The sequence below is a fragment of the Heteronotia binoei genome, chromosome 8 (genome assembly GCF_032191835.1).
Source record: "Heteronotia binoei isolate CCM8104 ecotype False Entrance Well chromosome 8, APGP_CSIRO_Hbin_v1, whole genome shotgun sequence".
NCBI classification, from domain to species: domain Eukaryota; kingdom Metazoa; phylum Chordata; class Lepidosauria; order Squamata; family Gekkonidae; genus Heteronotia; species Heteronotia binoei.
The window spans coordinates 115,432,107-115,450,951 of NC_083230.1; the positions used below are offsets into that span (position 1 = coordinate 115,432,107).

An 18,845-nucleotide genomic window follows, 5' to 3' on the forward strand; every position below is an offset into this window, starting at 1 on the left:
TTTAGCTTGGTCACCCTCCCCCCCCCCCCCCCCGCAAACAGTCAAAAGGCCAGCAAGCCACCTGCTGCCCAAAATCACATAAGAAGTGGAGAAAGGGTGGTGTGGGCTTCTCCAGGGGTTAATGAGGGCTGCTGGGGGTGTGGCAAAGCCCCTGGTGGCTGGCTGGCTCTCCTAATCCAGAGATTGTTATGCAGCTGCACCTACTATTCAATGGACAAAGTAGGTGGAGAAGAAGAGGTGGAACCAGACCCGTAGCCAGAAAAAAATCTGATGGGGGGGGGGGCAGAGGATAAATTTTTAGGTGTTTCCATGAGCGCGCCAGAGGGGCATAGGAGCCGAGCGGCCAGTGTTCTGCACAGGTTTTCCTGTCGATCAGGTGATTGGGGAGGGTCACCTTTTAAATAACCCGGAGCAGCGCTTCACTCCCCCTTTCCTGGATCTTAAAAGTGTGAAGGAGGGAGGAGGAGGCGCCACCGGGGGGGGGGGATGCGTGGAGCCGCAGGAGGGGAGGGGAGTGGCAGCTGCTACAGCAGAGTTTTACCCGCTGATCAGCTGTTTGGGGGTGGGCAGTTTCTGCCTGGGGTTTCGGCCCAACGGAGGGGCCACAGTGCTTTAAGGGGGGTTGAATGGGGCGGCCAGTCTCCCCCTGTAGCTACAGGCCTTGGGGGAACCCTCCGAAATGTTCAGGAGCTGTGCTCGTGCTGAATCTGAGGCCTGGGGAGAACATTTCTCAATGCTTTTGTTGAGTAAAAAATAAAAGCTCATTCAATGGAACCTCCATGTTCTGAGGCAGCGTACCTCAGAATGCTGGCTGCCCATGGCGAACAGCAGGGAGAGGGCAAGAGGCCACTGTTTCAGGTCTGAGGCTGCAGGCCTGAACTCTTTGACACTAGCAGGCTTTAGCGTTTGAGGCTTGATTCTGCGGCTGTATGCTCTTTTCGGCACCAGAGCGCTCTCATTTTGCTTCTGATTTATGAAAGTTAATAACCCTCGGCTTCTATATAAATTTACAACGCTGCTCTAAGGCCATTCTCTACCCATTAAATACACTTCCAAAGCATTTCCAAGCTTAATAGTGCTTAGTTCATGTTCATCTAGGGTGGCTTCATTAAAGTCAATAGAGCCCATGCTTTTTCCTGTACACCATTTTGCATTAAAGACGAAAGCTAAATTAACCAGAACAGCAGTTTCTGAATTTCATAATGGCCAAAGACGTTGGGTACTCCCCCCCTCCTTTGAATGTACCAGAGGTTATTATATGGGGCACATGGGTAACTATAGAACCTGTAGCCACAAAGTACCGCAAAAGGCCGGCTCGGTGCAATAATCTGAAAAGAGGATTTGAGCAGTCACAATGGGCGGCTGCTGTTTTCACACAGCAGGATTTCGACAAGCAAGAGGGCAAGCTGCATGGGATGGATTGTGCCTTGTCTGAAACAGTTTTAACATATTGGCCTTGGGAATTATTACATTGTATGGGTCTCCATCCTTGCTCCGTGGAATTCGGGGCAGCGTACCCGCAACTGGAGCCAACAGTTCCATTCTAATGAGTGAGGATTGTTTGGTCTCTCCACAACAAATGGTATGATGGAACTGTGGAGAAACGCCATTTTGTGTGTGGGTTTAACTGTCTGTGAGTCGGATGGGAGGAGACTATCAAGAAGAAGAAGAATTGCAGATTTCTACCCCGCCCTTCTCTCTGAATCAGAGGCTCAGAGCGGCTTACAATCTCCCATGTCTTCTCCGCCCACAACAGACACCCTGTGAGGTGGGTGGGGCTGAGGGCTCTCACAGAAGCTGCCCTTTCAAAGACAACCTCTGCCACAGCTATGGCTGATCCAAGGCCATTCCAGCAGGTGCAAGTGGAGGAGTGGGGAATCAAACCCGGAGAATCAAACTCGGTTCTCCCAGATAAGAGTCCACACACTTAACCACCACACCAAACTGGCTCTCTACGTAGGCCTCTACGTAGGCCTCGGCCTAGTCTCCTTCTCATTTCCCGCCCCCCACTGCTGTTTGTAACCAATAATCTGAGGACAATTCCCTGGAATTGCAGTTCGTCCCCAGACTGAGAGCCAGTTCCAGGAGGCAACAACAGGGGAAGGCCTTGGCCTCCGTTTCCTGTTGTTGGGCCTCCAGCGTGTGAGACGGCATGCTGGACTGGAAGGAACGGTGGTCTGATCTAGTAAGACTCTTATGTTCATATGATGTGAACCTAGGGCTTTTTTTGAGCAGGAACACAGTTCTGGCTGGCTTGGTGTCAGGGAGTGTGGTCTAATATGCAAATAAGTTCCTGCTGGGCTTTTTGTACAAGCAAAGCCCTGCTTGAACTCCCCCACATGAGACCCAGACCTTGACAGACCAAAACAACTTCATACGTGTTCACTCACACGAACCTTCTTGACCTTTACGGAAGTCAGTGTACGCAGGCAGTATGAGATAGTGAATAGGATGCTGCCCATACACCAGGGAGACCAAAGCTCAAAGGCCAATTAATCCATGAATCTCCCTGGGAAATTCCCTAACTCTCTACTTCCCAAGGTTTAATTACAAGGTGGATTAGGCTGAGAGACTGAGACTCACCCAATGAATTTCATAGCAGACTAGGGGCTTGAACTCTACTCTCCACGATCTAGGGGATGTGGCTCAGTGGTAGAGCATCTGCTTGCAGTGCTGAATCAAACCCTGTGGAGGCCTGTAGGCAGTCAAAACCGGGGGGGGGGGAGGCTTGCAAATGATCTCAGAGTTGGAGCACCCGCCCTGCTGCCTGCGGCTCCCACTGCAGCCTGCAGGCACTTTCCCAAAAGCCCCCTTGACAAAAGAGGCAGAGAGAGGCAAATCTGGCAACAATGCCACCAGCAGCCACACCAGACAAGTTGGGCAAAGAGCGGCTCAGTTGCTGGCTGTGTGTACAGGCTGGGAGGGCTGCAAGCAGGAGGGAAACCAGTGGGGGAGCCAGTCCAGGGCCTCTAAATGCGTGGGGGCCAAAAGGCCGGTGCCTACTTGGCCTAATTGTTAATCCGGCCCTGACTGCTTAGCATGCAGACGGTCCCAGGTTCAGTCCCCAGCATCACCCATTAAAGTATCTGGAAGTAGGCAATTTGAGAGGCCTCTGCTTGAAACCCTGGAGAGCTGCTATCAGTGTGAGTAGAAATATTGGCTTCGATAGACCATGGGTCTAATTCGGTGTTAGGCAGCTTCATGTGTGTTCACTCGGCTACCCCACTAGGGTTGCCAAGTCCCCAGCTTCCCCTAGCGGGGGACTTTTGCGTGCGCGCTTCGTGATGACGTTTCCCGGAAGTGATGTCATCAAAAAGCTGGCACCAGTGCAGGGGCCAGTCCAGGCATTTCCAGGAAAACTCTATGGTTTTCTCAGACACTCTAGCCATTTGGGAGGTGAAAACTCTATGGTACCTATTGTACCATAGAGTTTTCCCTCCCAAATGGCTAGAGCATCCAAGAAAACCATAGAGTTTTCCCAGAAATGCCTAGAGCTGCCCCGCACGGTTCACACCATTTTGATGATGTCACTTCTGGGTGATGTCATCGCACCAGCAATGTAGGGCGAGGTCCCCCCCCCACTGGCCCAATGTGGGCTGGCGGACTGCGAACCTCCTTGGCGGGGAATTCCCCGCCCGGACTTGGGGCTTTGCAGCCCTATACCCCACATCAGCACCATATCCAGCACTGACTGCTACAGGAATTCTGCATGGTGCTACAGGATTATATCGAACCTCCTTGTTTACTTTGTCCTGAATATTGTCAACTGTTTCACGAAGGTCACGGTCTTGCATTCTCCTCTCTCCCATGCTGCGTACATAAGAAACGCTTGGTACCAAAACAAGCGCAAGAGAACGGATGTGCCTCCTTTGTTTTTGGCGTAAGAATTCTACCCCCACCACCAAAATTCAATTTAAGATGCTAGCGAGGAAGCCAGCACAGGTTCCAGTGGGAAAGGCAAGAAAAATAAAGCTTTGGAACAGGGCATCTGAGTTCTGCAAATACCAGGCTCTACTGGTCGCTGAGCATTTGTCTGGCTCTGGCGCTGAGAGATAAGGGGAAAGGTCATTAACAGAGCCGGAGAGAAGTGGCTAGAGTGAATTGACTTCTAGCCACGTCCGCCAAAGCAACTGGGGATCCCAATCCTTTGTCTCGTCAGTACAGACAGAACTACAACAATAAAGAAAACAGACATGCGTTTTCTGCCGGACGGCCATACATTTCAAAATTTGGCAAGCGCGCTCTGAATTTTGCTGTAAGGAGGAGAGAACTGGCTCTAAATTGTCATAAACATAGTTCTTGATTCAAGTACAGAGGATTAAGAGAGAGACCCGCACCAGGGTGTATTTGTTCCACTCAATCATTTCTTGCAAGCAGAATTAAAATGGAGGCTCATGCAACACTTAAGTATTAACTGTCAAAGCTGTTCCCAGGAGCAAGTTCCAACTATGTGCTGTCTCTAAGGCAAGTTCTATTCTGCAAAAGTTCTATTTCCTGCAGTTTTCCATTTGACCTTCTGCTTTACATTCAATGATCTTCAAGTGCACGTGTTTTGACGGCCTTATCTTTAACACTTGCCTTCTACTGGTTTTGCTTTAATACTTGTAAAGTGCTAGGAGCAAGTCTCTGGAGCGGCGGCATACAAATTGTCTAAATAAAGAAATACTTCCTGGTCTGTCCATGTCCTGCCATAGCATTTGTGAATCATTATCAGTGTGTGTGTATATATGCGTGAGTGACTTTTCTTGGGAGCGGGGCGTTGGGAAATCAACATCTGCTTTTCACTTTGTAGACCAGGCCGCTGCTCATTTTTTTAAACAAATGAATCATAGTACTTTGGGCTTTGTTCTTTCATCCCTTCAGTAGTCCCCACATGATCACACTGGAATGCATTAGCGGCCAATACCCTGAACTGGATGGCCCAAGCTAGCCCAATCAGATCTCGGAAGCTAAGCAGGTTCAGCCCTCGTTAGTACTTAGATCATCAAGAAAGACCAGGGTTGATAAGCAGAGGTAAAAGGTAAAGGTAGTCCCCTGTGCAAGCACTGAATCATTACTGACCCATGAGATAATATTACATCATGATGTTTTCACGGCAGACTTTTTACGGGGCGGTTTGCCCTTGCCTTCCCCAGTCATCCACACTTTACCCCAGCAAGCTGGGTACTCATTTTACCGACCTCGGAAGGATGGAAGGCTGAGTCAACCTTGAGCCGGCTATTTGAACCCGGCTTCTGCCAGGATTGAACTCAGACTTCAGTACCACTTGCTATGCAGAAGCAGGCAATGGTAAATCACGTATGAACATCTCTTGCCTTGAAAACCCCACGAGCCATCCATAAGTCTGCTACGACTTGACAACAAAACCCAAAAAACGGAGCCTCCTGGCTCTGGGATTCAGAGGATTAAAGTCTGGATTGGTGTAGTGGTTAAGTGTGCGGACTCTTATCTAGGAGAACCGGGTTTGATTCCCCACTCCTCCACTTGCACCTGCTAGCATGGCCTTGGGTCAGCCATAGCTCCGGCAGAGGTTGTCCTTGAAAGGGCAGCTGCTGTGAGAGCCCTCTCCAGCCCCACCCACCTCACAGGGTGACTGTTGTGGGGGAGGAAGGTAAAGGAGATTGTGAGCCGCTCTGAGACTCTTCGGAGTGAAGGGCGGGATATAAATCCAATATCTTCTTCTTCATCTTCTTTTAAGGCACTGATGAGCCTTGAGAGTAATAGCACCTTAAAGACCAACGAGACATCTGATGAAGAGAGTCTTGACTCAAAAGTTTACGCTCTGGAAATCCTTTTGGCCTCTAAGGTGCTACTGGACTCAAATGTAACTTTGCAGGTCAACATGAAACTGATCCATCTTGCTGGGTCTGAGCAAAGAAACAAAAAGTCAAATTCTCAGCTTCAAGTGCTTGTAGGGTTGCCATTTCTGGGTTGGGAAATACTTTTCTCCCTTTCTCACAATACAAGAACTCATGGGCCTTCAATGAAATTGCTATGCAGTCAGGTTAGAACGCATAAAAGGAAGTACTTCTTCACCCAAAGGGTGATTAACATGTGGAGTTCACTGCCACAGGAGGTGGTGGCGGCTACAAGCATAGACAGCTTCAAGAGGGGACTGGATAAACATATGGAGCAGAGATCCACCAGTGGCTATTAGCCACTGTGTGTGTGTGTATATATATATTGGCCACTGTGTGATACAGAGTGTTGGACTGGATGGGCCATTGGCCTGATCCAACATGGCTTCTCTTGTGTTCTTATGTGACACAGAGTGTTGGACTGGATGGGCCACTGGCCTGATTCAACATGGCTTCTCTTATGTTCTTATGTGACACAGAGTGTGGGACTGGATGGGCCATTGGCCTGATCCAGCATGGCTTCTCTTATGTCCTTATGTGACACAGAGTGTTGGACTGGATGGGCCATTGGCCTGATCCAACATGGCTTCTCTTATGTTCTTACTTGGAGATTTTGGGAGTGGAGCCTGCGGAGGGTGTGGTTTGGGGAGGGGAGGGACTTCAGCAAGGTATAATGCCATAGACTCCACCCTCCAATGCAGTCATTTTCTCCAGGGGAACTGATCTTGGTCGTCTGGAGATCAACTAGAATATGAAATTTCCAGGTATCACCTGGAGTTTGGCAACCCTACACGCTCGCTCATATTCTGAATATTTTTTTTAATTGCCACATGACATCAGGTATGTTTAAACAGTGGGACTAATTCTGAAAAAAAAAAGTGTTCTCGGTCTTGTCACTGAAAGCAGCATGCACTAATTTTATTTTTATATTCCTATCAGATGCTGAAACTGAAGCTCAAATACTTTGGCCACCCAAGGAGAAGGGAGCACTCCCCGGAGAAGATCCTAATGCTGGAAAAGGCAGAAGGCGAAAGAAGAAAGGGATGGCAAAAGATGAGATGGCTGGACGGTGTTACTGATGGAACTAACATGAATTTGAGCGGATTTCGGAGGATGGTGGCGAACAGGAGAGCCTGGAGTGACTTGATCAATGGGGTCACAAAGAGTTGGACTCAACTGCACAACTGAACAACAATCAACCTGTAACACATTACAGATTCAACATGCAGCTATGAGGGTTTCTGATAACCACTTTCGTGCTGTAGTTGCTATGCTCCAAAGAAACAGCAACCGTGACCTCCACCCCGGAACAAACCCCTCTGGCCTACCTGGACTCGTGAGAGCGCCGAGGGCACCAGTGGTTGTGGAGAGAGGGTTTGCATTGGTGGTGGTAGCTGAGGTTTGAGCGGCGGCAGCTGCAGCGGCTAAAGTGGCCAAATTCTGTAACTGTAACGCATTCATTCCTGCAAGAGAGAACACAGAAGAATCTTCGGCACTGTGGTTAATTACAATAGCCGAACCGTAACATATTTCTGTAAAGCATGCTCAAACCCTTGCAAGTCCGGGAAGGTATATTCCTGAAGATTTAAAGGTGGAGCCTGGGAAGGGTGGAGTTTGGGGAGGGGTGGGGCCTCAGCAGGGATGTAATGCCACAGAGTGCACCCTCCAAAGTAGCCGTTTTCTCCAGGGGAACTGATTTCAATAAGGTGGCGATAGTTGCAGTTCCAGGAGATCCCCAGGCCCCACCTGATGACAACTCCATGTGGATGTTAGACTTCCATCACATGGTCACATGAAGCTGCCCTATGCTCAATCAGTTCATCATAAGTCAGTATTGTCTACTCAGACTGTCAGTGGCTCTCCAGGGTCTCAGGCAGAGGTCTTTCCCATCACCTCCTGCCATATCCTTAACTGAAGCCAGTTTGGTGTAGTGGTTAAGTGCGCGGACTCTTATCTGGGAGAACCGGGTTTGATTCCCCACTCCTCCACTTGCAACTGCTGGAATGGCCTTGGGTCAGCCATAGCTTGCAGGACTTGTCCTTGAAAGGGCAGCTGCTGTGAGAGCCCTCTCAGCCCCACCCACCTCACAGAGTGTCTGTTGTGGGGGAAGAAGACATAGGAGATTGTAAGCTGCTCTGAGGCTCTGATTCAGGGAGAAGAGTGGGGTAGAAATCTGCAATTCTTCTTCTTCTTCTATTGCCTACTCAGATTGTCAGTGGCTCTCCAGGGTCTCAGGCAGAGATCTTTCCCATCACCTCCTGCCATATCCTTTAACTGGAGATGCCTGGGATTGAACTTTTGCATGCCAAACAGATGCTCTGCCACTGAGCCATCGCCCCTCCCCATCCTGCTTGAGAGTTGTTCAACAAGCTATCTGGACAATTCTGAATGGGTCTAGACGGGGTGGAATTCTAGCAGGAGCTGCTTTGCATATTAGGCCACACACCCCTGATGGAGCCAGTCCTCCAAGAGCTTACAAAAAAGAGCTTTGTAAGCTCTTGGACGACTGGCTACATCAGGGGTGTGTGGCCTAATATGGAAAGCAGCTCCTGCTAGAATTCCACCCCTGGATCTAGATGTGTCCTTTTGCACGTCAACACTGCTCCTCTCAGACAATTAGATTTTCTCAGTGCTGGTACTGAGTTTCTGGCACCACCTCCCAATTTTTAAAAGGACATATAATAAAAGTGTGTGCAGGGGGCGGGGGGATGAGGAGAGATCAGTGTGAGATTTTTGAGTCAGGACTTACGACTTAGTGTCTCGGTGTCTGCTTGTGAAGCTAAACCTCACAATCAGTTCTTGCAATTACTTCTCAAATGGATGCCGCTGAGCTCACAGGTGCAGAATGCTGAGAATGCCCTCTGTCCGGTGGCAGTAATTTAAAGAACGAACCTGACCACACAGGGTCAAAGAGGGGGATGAATGGCAATGCTTTATACCATTCTATCGATTGAATGACCTGATTGACTATAACCCCAGGGGGAGGCTGCCTCTTCTTTGATGAACTATATGCAGGGCTCTTTTTCTAGCAGGAGCTCCTCTGCATGTTAGGCCACGCCCCCCTGATGTAGCCAATCCTCCAAGAGCTTACGGGGCTCTTTGTACGGGGCCTACTGTAAGCTCCAGGAGGATCGGCTACATCAGGGGGGCGTGGCTTAATATGCAGAGGAGCTCCTGCTAGAAAAAGAGCCCTGACGATCTGATTTAGTTCTTCAAGGGGACAAAAACAGCTGCAAGACTGTGCAAGGCTGCTTGGTGACATACTGTAGCTGTGCCAGGGATCATCAAAGCAATCTGATTTGGTGGAATCATGGGAGTTCACACATGGTCTCTTTGCTATGTGAGCATATTTGCAACGGGAGTCCTCAGCTTGCCTTATTGCTGATTGAAAGGGCTTTTGCTATGAGCTCTGATCCTCTACTATAGCAGGATCCACAGCTCTGTATAGCAGGATCCACAGATCAGGGTATTTACAGGAAACAGATGGTCCATCTCAACCATCTGTGATTCCTGCAATGAAATTCCTTCTCGCTCCATCCTGGAAGATCTGCCTTCTACTACCCTCCTGGCCCATCTTAGCCCTACAAATACTTAAGTAAGGAATAGGGATAGGCAAAACCGAACCATGAAGCAAAATTCATGACCTTTTAGAGTGGTTCGTGCTCCCCACCGCTTAGCCCTTTCAGGCATGAAACCTTTTTGAGCCCGCAGGCACCTTTGGGATTCTAAAACAGGGCGTTGCGCTCGACAAAATGGCTGCTGTGGGAGATGAAGCCAACCAGAAGAAGAAGAAGAAGAAGAAGAGATTGGATTTATACCCTGCCCTTCAATTGGAGTCTCAGAGCGGCTTACAACCTCCTTCCCTTCTTCTTCCCGTCACAGACACCCTGTGAGGTAGTTGGGGCTGAGAGAGCTCTGAGAGAACCGCTCTTGAGAGAACCGCTCTAAGACAACTGTACCTGACCCAAGGTCACATATCTGGCTGCATGCAAAGGAGTGGGGAATCAAACCTGGTTCTCCCAGATTAGAGCCCATGCTCTTAACCACTACACCAAACAAAATGTCAGGGAATGAGGTTCTGGACATCTCTCATAGTAACTCTTCAGTGTTGAAGACAGAAGCTTTGTTTAACGGGATGCCTTTTAATCTGCACAGGCAATCAGAAGCCTTGCTGGGCGCAAACTCCACCTGGCTCTTCCCTCATTTGAACAACACTCAGTGGGCACCAGGAGAAGTGTCGGTAGATGCAAAGCACCCACGGGCACCACGATGGGGACCCCTGCTCTATCCTGATCAGCAGCATCTCTCTGGGGTCCAGATCTTTCCCCAGCTCTGCTAGTTTGGATTCCTTGAACTGGAAAGGCTTGGAATCCAACTAGATGCTTTATGCATGCAAATCACGTGTGTGGCCAGTGTGCCCTGGCCTCTCTCTCCCTTGCTGTTGTCCTTCTCCCCGTTCAGGATACAGCAGACGTATTTCAGTGTGTCAAACAGCAAAGCAGCATGTCGAAGACACAGGTTCAGAGAGCTTCGTGATTATGCGAGTCCAGTTCAAACGATGTTCCCACTTCTGCTGTTTCCCAGTCTTCAAAATGCACTTTTGAACTAAATCAGAGCCAGCCTTTCTGGTAGGCAATAGAGCAGTGTTGCGGCTATTTAGGCTGCAATTTTCCCATAACCCTTCATGTATATGGTTATCAGGAACTCATTGATTACATTTTTGGAATGGGGGCAGCCAAAGGCATTGTGATATTTTATGCAAGTCATTTAAGCTATTTGTAGAAGAAGAAGATATTGGATTTATATCCCGCCCTCCACTCCGAAGAGTCTCAGAGCGGCTCACAATCTCCTTTACCTTCCTCCCCCACAACAGACACCCTGTGAGGTAGGTGGGGCTGGAGAGGGCTCTCACAGCAGCTGCCCTTTCTAGGACAACCTCTGCCAGAGCTAAGGCCAACCCAAGGCCATGCCAGCAGGTGCAAGTGGAGGAGTGGGGAATCAAACCCGGTTCTCCCAGATAAGAAACCGCACACTTAACCACTACACCAAACAGGAATTTGGCATGATATAACCCAGGGGCGTCAAACATGTAGCCCGAGGGCCGGATCAGGCCCCCAGAGAGCTCTTATCAGGCCCCTGAGCAACTAACTGTCATCTGTTTCCTTCTCTCTCTCTCTTGCTTCCTTCTGCATCACAGATTGCTTTGCCAGGCTTGCTCAATCGCACAAGAGCTACAGAGCAAAACCTGTATTTTCTCCATTGGTTGACCAGCACAGGAATCAACATGTATAAAAGTTTGTTGTGCCCAGCCAGTTCATGTTTTCCACTGGGTCTTAGCTTCAAAGCATTGACCCTGAGATTTCGGTAATGAACGCCAATAAATCAAAAGTAGGTTTGGGTTTGTAGAGTCTTTTGGGCTCAAGTGCCGTGTTCTACTGGAGAAAGTTTTCCTTCCAGACGTTTCGTTCTCAGCTGCGGAGAACATCCTCAGTGGCGTTGCAGAGAACACAGAGAAAAGTAGGTTTGCAGCTTACACACACACACAGAGCTGAACAGCATATTCAAGATTGCAACAGCACAGACATTGTCTCCAGATTTTGATGCAATAATTAAGAGCAAGAGGTGTCAGTTATCAGACTGTTAAATAAATAAAATACTGCAAGGGTGCTAATCTTTTAAGCATATTTTAAATTAAAAAAAAATCTTTGTGTTTGTCTATGTCCTTTATAAAGTTTATATCTCCACAACCTGCTGTTACATTTTATGACACACACGGCTCGGACTGGCCTCATTTATGTCAGATCCGGCCCTCATAATAAATGAGTTCGACACCCCTGACTGATATCGTCATTTCTGGGGAGCTAAGAAACTGAAAGACCTCTGAGATAGTTGCTCTTGAGAGAACGGTTCTGGGTGAACTGTGTTTGACCCACGATCACCCAGCTGGATGCACGTGGAGGAGTAGGGAATCCAACCCGGTTCTCCAAAATTAGAGCCTGCAGCTCTTAACCACTACACCACACTGTCTCCTTAGTGGGAACCCAAAGCAGCTTACAATGTTCTCCTCTCCTCCATTTTATCCTTACAACAGCTCAGAGAGGTAGGCTAAGCGGAGTGTGTGTGTATAATACAGTGGGTTCAATGCGTGAAGGAGACGCGGTTGCAGTCATCATAGCTCTCTTTATTCAGTATAGCATAAACTAGAAGACTGATGACTAGGGCCAATGGGGCTGACTGTACACAGTTCAAGAACAACATTGGGTCATTTGAACCTGCAAGGGGCTTCTGATTGGGCCAGGGCGGCAGGGATTTGGATCCTCCAGCCCATAGTTCCAGAGTCCCCAAAGGCTCCAATGAACCAGGCAGGAACGGTCATACCAGAATATATCACGTTCCCTCTAAGCTGCAGAGTCTTGTGAGCAAAAATTCTATTTTATGCGCTACTGGCATTAAAGTTGTGAGCGACTGCAAAAATTAGGGTGCTCTGGGGTCATCCTTCCTGAGCTAAGACAAAAATGTGTGAGCTGGAGGCTAAGAATCTGTGAGCTAGCTCACGCTAACTCAGCTTAGAGGGAACACTGATCGTGAGTCCACATCCGCCGCAGTGTGACTGGCCCAAGGTCACGAAGCACGTTTCATGGCAGGACAGGGGTTCGAACCCAGGTCTCCCACATCCTAATCTGCTCCTCTAACCACTGTGTCACCGTTCATTAGTGTGAGGAAGACATGTAATTAAAGCACAATGCTTTCAATTAAAAAAAAAACAAAAACACAAAATGATAACCCTTTTATTTGGTGCACTTTAAGGCCCTGGCTGCTGTTTGTTCGAGCCAGCCTGACAAAGCCCTGGTGATATACTGAACTCACAAATGCAAGGGCAGCCCTCCAATTACATGACACGATAGTTAACACCCAATTACCAAAGCTGATAACACTTTGTAATTAGAGTGGTTTGGACTTTGCGAATTTATCAAAGGTGACAGGGGACTCAAGAGAGATCCAGTTGTTTACGTGCAGCTTAAAGTTGGGGAAGGAAAAAAGCTGAGTTCATTTGTCTGAGTGCCTTATTCTTGAGGTAAGGCCTGGTTAACATACCCATCATCTGGATTCGGTGTAGGGGTTGCCAAACTCCAGGTGGGGGCTGGAGATCTCCCAGAATTGCAACTAATTTCCAGAGTATGCGAATCGCTTGTTTGTTATTTATTTAAAACATTTATTCCATTTCTGCCGGAGAAAATGGCTGCTTTGTTAGGTGGGCTGCATAGCATTATACCCTACCAAGGCCCGCCCACTCCCTAACTCCACTCTTTCCTCTAATTTCCAAATATTTCTGAGCCCTATATAGGTGTGCTAGATTGGAAGTCTTGTTTCCTTTGGCTTTATGTTCCCTGAAAGGTCTAATCGTATTTTTGCTATGATCTGAGTGGTCATATTAAGGGCCTTCATAGTTTGAGCTATGAAGAAGAAGAAGAAGAAGAAGAAGAAGAAGAAGAAGAAGAAGAAGAAGAAGAAGAAGAAGAGTTGGATTTATACCTCGCCCTTCACTTGGTATCTCATAGTGGCGGAGCTGAGAGAGCTCTGACAATAACTGCTCTTGAGAGCTCCCCACAAAACATGCGCAAAAAGGAGGAAGCCAAGAGCTGTTGATTCTGCATTGACGTGCGTTGACGTGCATCTTGGATTTTATGGTTAAAATGTGCGGATTGATTTTATTGTATATTGCTTTTAATATTCGATGTGGTTTTTAACTGTTATTAGCCGCCCTGAGCCCATTTGGGGAGGATGGGATATAAATTTGATAAAATAAATAAATACACTTGTGACTGGCTGAAGGTCACCCAGTTGGTTTCATGTGGAGGAGTGGGGAGTCAAACCCAGTTCTCCAGATTAGAGTCAACCACTCTTAACCACTGCACCAAACACCTTCCAGAGTACCTCAGCTTCAGCCCTTCAGGCAGCCACCCTTCAATGGAGACTTCTTCCATAGTCTGTTTTGTTTGCTGGTAGGGTTGCCATTTCCAGCTGGGGAAAGTCCTGGAGCGCTAGGGAGGGTATTTAAGAAGGAAGATCAGCTTTGTATGCAACACCATAGAGTTTGCCATAAGAAGCTGCCATTTCCTCCAGGGCAATGGACTTCCATGGTCAGCTGTAACTCGGGGAGGACTCCAGACCCAACCTGGAAGTTGGTAACTCCCTCAAACCAACCCTGAAGCTTCCCTCAAACTAAGTTATTTGTCACTGAAGGAAACGTCCCGGCTATTTTTCTGTGCTGCCAGATGATCACTCTTCCACTTCCCTGCAGTCTACCTAGCCTTGGTGTCACTTTTCTGAGTAGTCCCTACCTGTGTCCCCTGAGGTAACTGCTTGCCCTCATCTCCCAACAAAACATGCACAAAATGGAGGAAACCAAGGGCTGTTGATTCTGTCACAAAGGCCTATTCCATGGTGTACGGTTGGATTTATTCAAAATCTCCATCTACTCAGAGTAGGCCCGCCAGGCCTCACGCTATGGAGGAAGGCCTCCCACGGACAAGCCCAGTTGCCCACTGCTGAGAAAAATAATAATAAAAAATGACATCATTATGTCACTTCTGGGTAAAACCTGGAAGTGATACAGGGTAGGTCTAGGAATTGGCAGAAACTCTTTGGTTTTACCACGTTTCTCGTGATTCCTAGCACTACTCTTTATTCTACTCAGAAGTGATGCAGTGACGTTGGCAACATTGTTCGCATACCCCATGTCCCTGCGCCAATCCTCCCTGGTAACCTGAGCCTGGCGATCCTAACCCAGAGTCATTGTATTGTGTAAGAATTTCAGCTTCACTTAAACGGGCAGTTTCTCCCCTCCCTCAGCTATGGTCAGAAAACATGACAGAAAGCCAGAGCCAATTTAAAATAAAACCCCCATCTCATAATGTCTAAACCAATCTAATTATTCCCAGATCCCCTGAAAACGACTGTCCTTTACTTTTATGAGATTAACATGCTGCCTGCTTCCTTTGCCGAATCCCACACTTTAAACAGCTCAAAAAGATTCCTCGTCGCTCCCGCAGCAGAACTGGACAGAAAACGATTTGATCATCTTTCTTTGAAACCTCTGAACATTCCTCAAATGCAGCGCTCTCTGAAGAAATGCAAATCACTTAAACTCTAAAGCACAGCCCGATAGAGAAGCGCTTTTTAAAAGAAACCGAAAAAACAAAAAGCAGAAAAATCCCGCCCATTGGTAATGAGCTCCTGGATACAAAATAACTCTTAATCTTTATGACGGAAGGGGAAAGAAAAAACATTGCAAAAATAAAAGTGAAATTTGACTCTGCCTTCAGTAATCTAGGGTATACCATTAAGCTATCATGCTTGGCTAATATTCAGGAAAGCAAGGATCCCAACTTTGATTCTGCTGCATGGCAGATTAAAAATTACAATTAAATTATGTTTGCAACAGATGTACAATATGCCTGCTTGAAACGTAAGTTTTTTTTAAAAAAAACATGAAAAACTGTATTTATAAGGAGAGGGCCATGAAAATTTAATTTAATGTTCACCTTAGGTAATTTTGTGTCTTATTGTTCAGAGCAATTACCATAAATCTACATATCAATAAGCACGGAACAGATGTCAGTTGTTACAGCCGCTTGCCAATCAGGCCTGTTAAAAACCGGCAGATGGACGGCTGCAGATCTTTCTCATAAGGCCCATTAGCACATTCACAGGAAACCCGTGTAGTAGCCGCCGCACGAGTCGCGCTTTCAGGCCTGTTAAAAACACAAATAAATCTGAGCCTGAGATTTCCATGTCACAACTTTGTGTGTGCTGCCACCACACAATGCTCTGTTGTCCGGCTTCCAAGCTAGCCAACTACTCATCCTCCTCGATGTCTATCAAGTGGGACTGATTAGTCAAGGATAGAGACAACATAAAAAAGGTAAAAGGTAGCCCCCTGTGCAAGCACCTAGTCGTTACCGACTCAAAGGGTGAGGTTACATCTTGACGTTTTCTTCGCAGACCTTTACGGGGTGGTGTACCATTGCCTTCCCCAGTCATCTGCACTTTATAACCAGCAAGCTGGGTACTGAGAAGATGGTACCGCTGCCAGTCTGAGAAGACAATACTGACTTTGATGGACCAAGGGTCTGATTCAGTATAAGGCAGCTTCATATGTACTGGTTTTACCAACCTCGGAAGGATGGAAGGCTGCGTCAAGCCTTGAGCAGGCTACATGAACCCAGCTTCCACCGGGATCGAACTCTTGGCAGACTTTTGCGGGGTGGTTTGCCATTGCCTTCCCCAGTCATCCTTCAGTGATCCCTCCTTTCTTGCCAACATTTAAATTGCTGTTTTTGTGTACTGTACATACTTTATTTTAAAAACTGTTTTCATTATGTGTGTTTGGGGGAGTTGATTGTAATGGCTTTAAAATGTCATCTTTATCTTGCATATTTTAAATCAGGGGTGTCAAACTCATTTGCTATGAGAGCTGGATTTGACATAAAAGAGACCTTGTTGGGCCGGGCCATGTGTATTATAAAATGTAATGCCAGGTAGCAAACATATAAATTTTATCAAGGGCACAGACACACAATTAAAGATATTTTTTTTTTGCTTAAAATAAAACATGCTTAAAATATTAGCCCACTTGCAATATTTTGTTTTACAGTCTCTGATAAATGTCACCTCTTGCTATGAATTATTGCATCAAAAACTGTAGACCATGTCCGTGGTGTACCAGTCTTGAATATGTGCTGTTCAGGTGTGCACATCTGTAAGTTGCAAACCTACTTTTGATTCATTGACATTCATTACAGACATCTCATGGTCAATGCTTTGAGCCTAAGACTCAGAGGAACATGAAGCAGCTGGGCATTGTGAGTTTTTGTACAGAAGTTGCTTCACGTACTAGTCAAGAACATGTGAAGGCACCATGGCACAGACTGAGGGCTATGTGCTTGTTAACAAAACTATTATTCCCCCCAGAAAAATGACTACAACTAAAAAAAAAATACAACTTTCCTCCCCAAAACAACTACAAGAACAGAGAGACAGCCATGTACAGTGATCAGTATCAGCCTACTATCTGGGAAGTCTAAATCAAAGGAAAATGTGAAAGAAAAATTAAGGAAAATTTGCTGGGTAAACCTGGGGTGGAACACACTCTCAGCCTAATGCTGATATTTCTCTTCTAAATAGTTCCCATGCTTTCCTACTAAGAAAGACTGGAGGGCATGAGTACAGTGAAAAAGAGGAGGGGAACCCAGTTACACCCGTAACAAGCCGAACAAAACTCTCTCTCTCTTTCTGTAGCAAGGCAAAAAGCTCATACCTTCACTAAAACGTTGCTGGTCTTAAAAGCACTCTTTGTAGCTCTCCTGATGATGGGGATTGGCAAAAGAAACTCTGGCTCTTTCTTTCCTTCCCCAGGGCACAAGGAGGGGGAGGAGACTCAGCCATTAATTAAAAGGGAGAGAGGCTTGTCTCAGTAGCTCTGCAGACTGATTAATTGAGCCTGGCAAATGTAATCACTCAGCAGAACTATAGAGCTAAGCTCCCTCATTGGCTGAGGCTGCTCCTCCCTCCTCCTCCCTTTGGGAAAAGGGAGGGGGGAGAGGGAAAGGCTGCTTTGCTGCCTGGCTTATCTGGGGAGAAACACAAAATGGCAACCCAAAAAAGCAGACAAGGGGAAATGAAGCAGATGACAGCCAGTTGCTAGAGGGCCTGATTGAAGCCCTCTGTTAGCCCCTTTGGTGGCCCTAAGGCAGAAAGGCAGGAGACCAACTGCACAAGTAAAGAAACAAAGCATGAGAAAGTCTGATTACCATCTTCATCCTAAAAGGTCATACACCGTCCTACTGGAGCCAACAGATTTCAGCACTCGATTTTAGTACGAAACAGAAAGTCATCACAAGGACCAATTCTAAATGTGCATTTGTATACTTGGTACTGAATAATTACACGTACAAAACATGTATTTCTGGTATGAGAAATAGGCAGACGCCAGGGCTTTTTCTGGCAGGAGCTCCTCTGCATAATAGGCCACGCCCCCCTGAGGTAGCCAATCCTCCTGGAGCTCACAGTAGGCCCTGTACTAAGAGCCCTCTAAGCTCTTGGAGGATTGGCTACATCAGGGAGGCGTGGCCTAATATGCAGAGGAGCTCCTGCTAGAAAAAGAGCCCTGACAGACGCTCTGTTAGGTCGGTAGAGTTGAGAGAGACCTGAGAGAACTTTGACAGAGCCAAAGTCACCCAGCTGGCTTTATGTGGAAGAGGAGTGAGGAATCAAACCCAGTTCTTCAGATCGGAGTCCACCATTTTAACTAGTACACCAAACTGGCTCTCATACTGGAATGATGAAAGTCATTAACTGAGACTCTGCCATTATGCTCCATTCATCTCCTCAGGTGTGGAGGCCTGTATTTCCCCCCAAGACTTTAGATGAAACCTTGCTTGGAAAAAACCCCCATCTAGCCCCACCCTCTTTCCAAAAAACACTTGGTGGGCACCAGATGGCGGTGGGCATCATGGCACCTACCGACACCACATTGGAACCCCAGAACTAAGAGAACCTCATTTTTCTGAGGTCACCGCACCTCAAAAAGGATATTATAGCATTGGAAAAAGTGCAGAAAAGGACAACTAGAATGATTAAAAGTTTGGAACACTTTCCCTATGAAGAAAGGTTAAAACGCTTGGGGCTCTTTAGCTTGGAGAAACGTCGACTGCAGTGTGACATGATAGAGGTTTACAAGATTATGCATGGGATGGAGAAAGTAGAGAAAGAAGTCCTTTTCTCCCTTTCTCACAATATACATCGTGGGCATTCGATGAAATTGCTGAGCAGTCGGGTTAGAACGGATAAAAGGAAATCCTTCTTCACCCAAAGGGTGATTAACATGTGGAATTCACTGCCACAGGAGGTGGTAGCAGCTACAAGCATAGCCAGCTTCAAGAAGGGGTTAGATAAAAATATGGAGCAGAGGTCCATCAGTGGCTA

The 18,845-nt window shown here is 47.2% G+C and overlaps 1 protein-coding gene across 16 annotated transcripts in view; it reads right to left on the minus strand.

The window, feature by feature from the left end:
- CELF2 (CUGBP Elav-like family member 2) overlaps positions 1 to 18,845 on the minus strand; it is a 554,552-nt gene that overhangs the window by 51,821 nt on the left and 483,886 nt on the right. For all 16 annotated transcript variants that reach the window (XM_060245946.1, XM_060245945.1, XM_060245953.1 and 13 more), the window contains one exon: positions 7,187 to 7,321. In XM_060245946.1, coding sequence (XP_060101929.1) covers positions 7,187 to 7,321 — 135 coding nt within the window. The remainder of the gene's footprint in view (positions 1 to 7,186; positions 7,322 to 18,845) is intronic.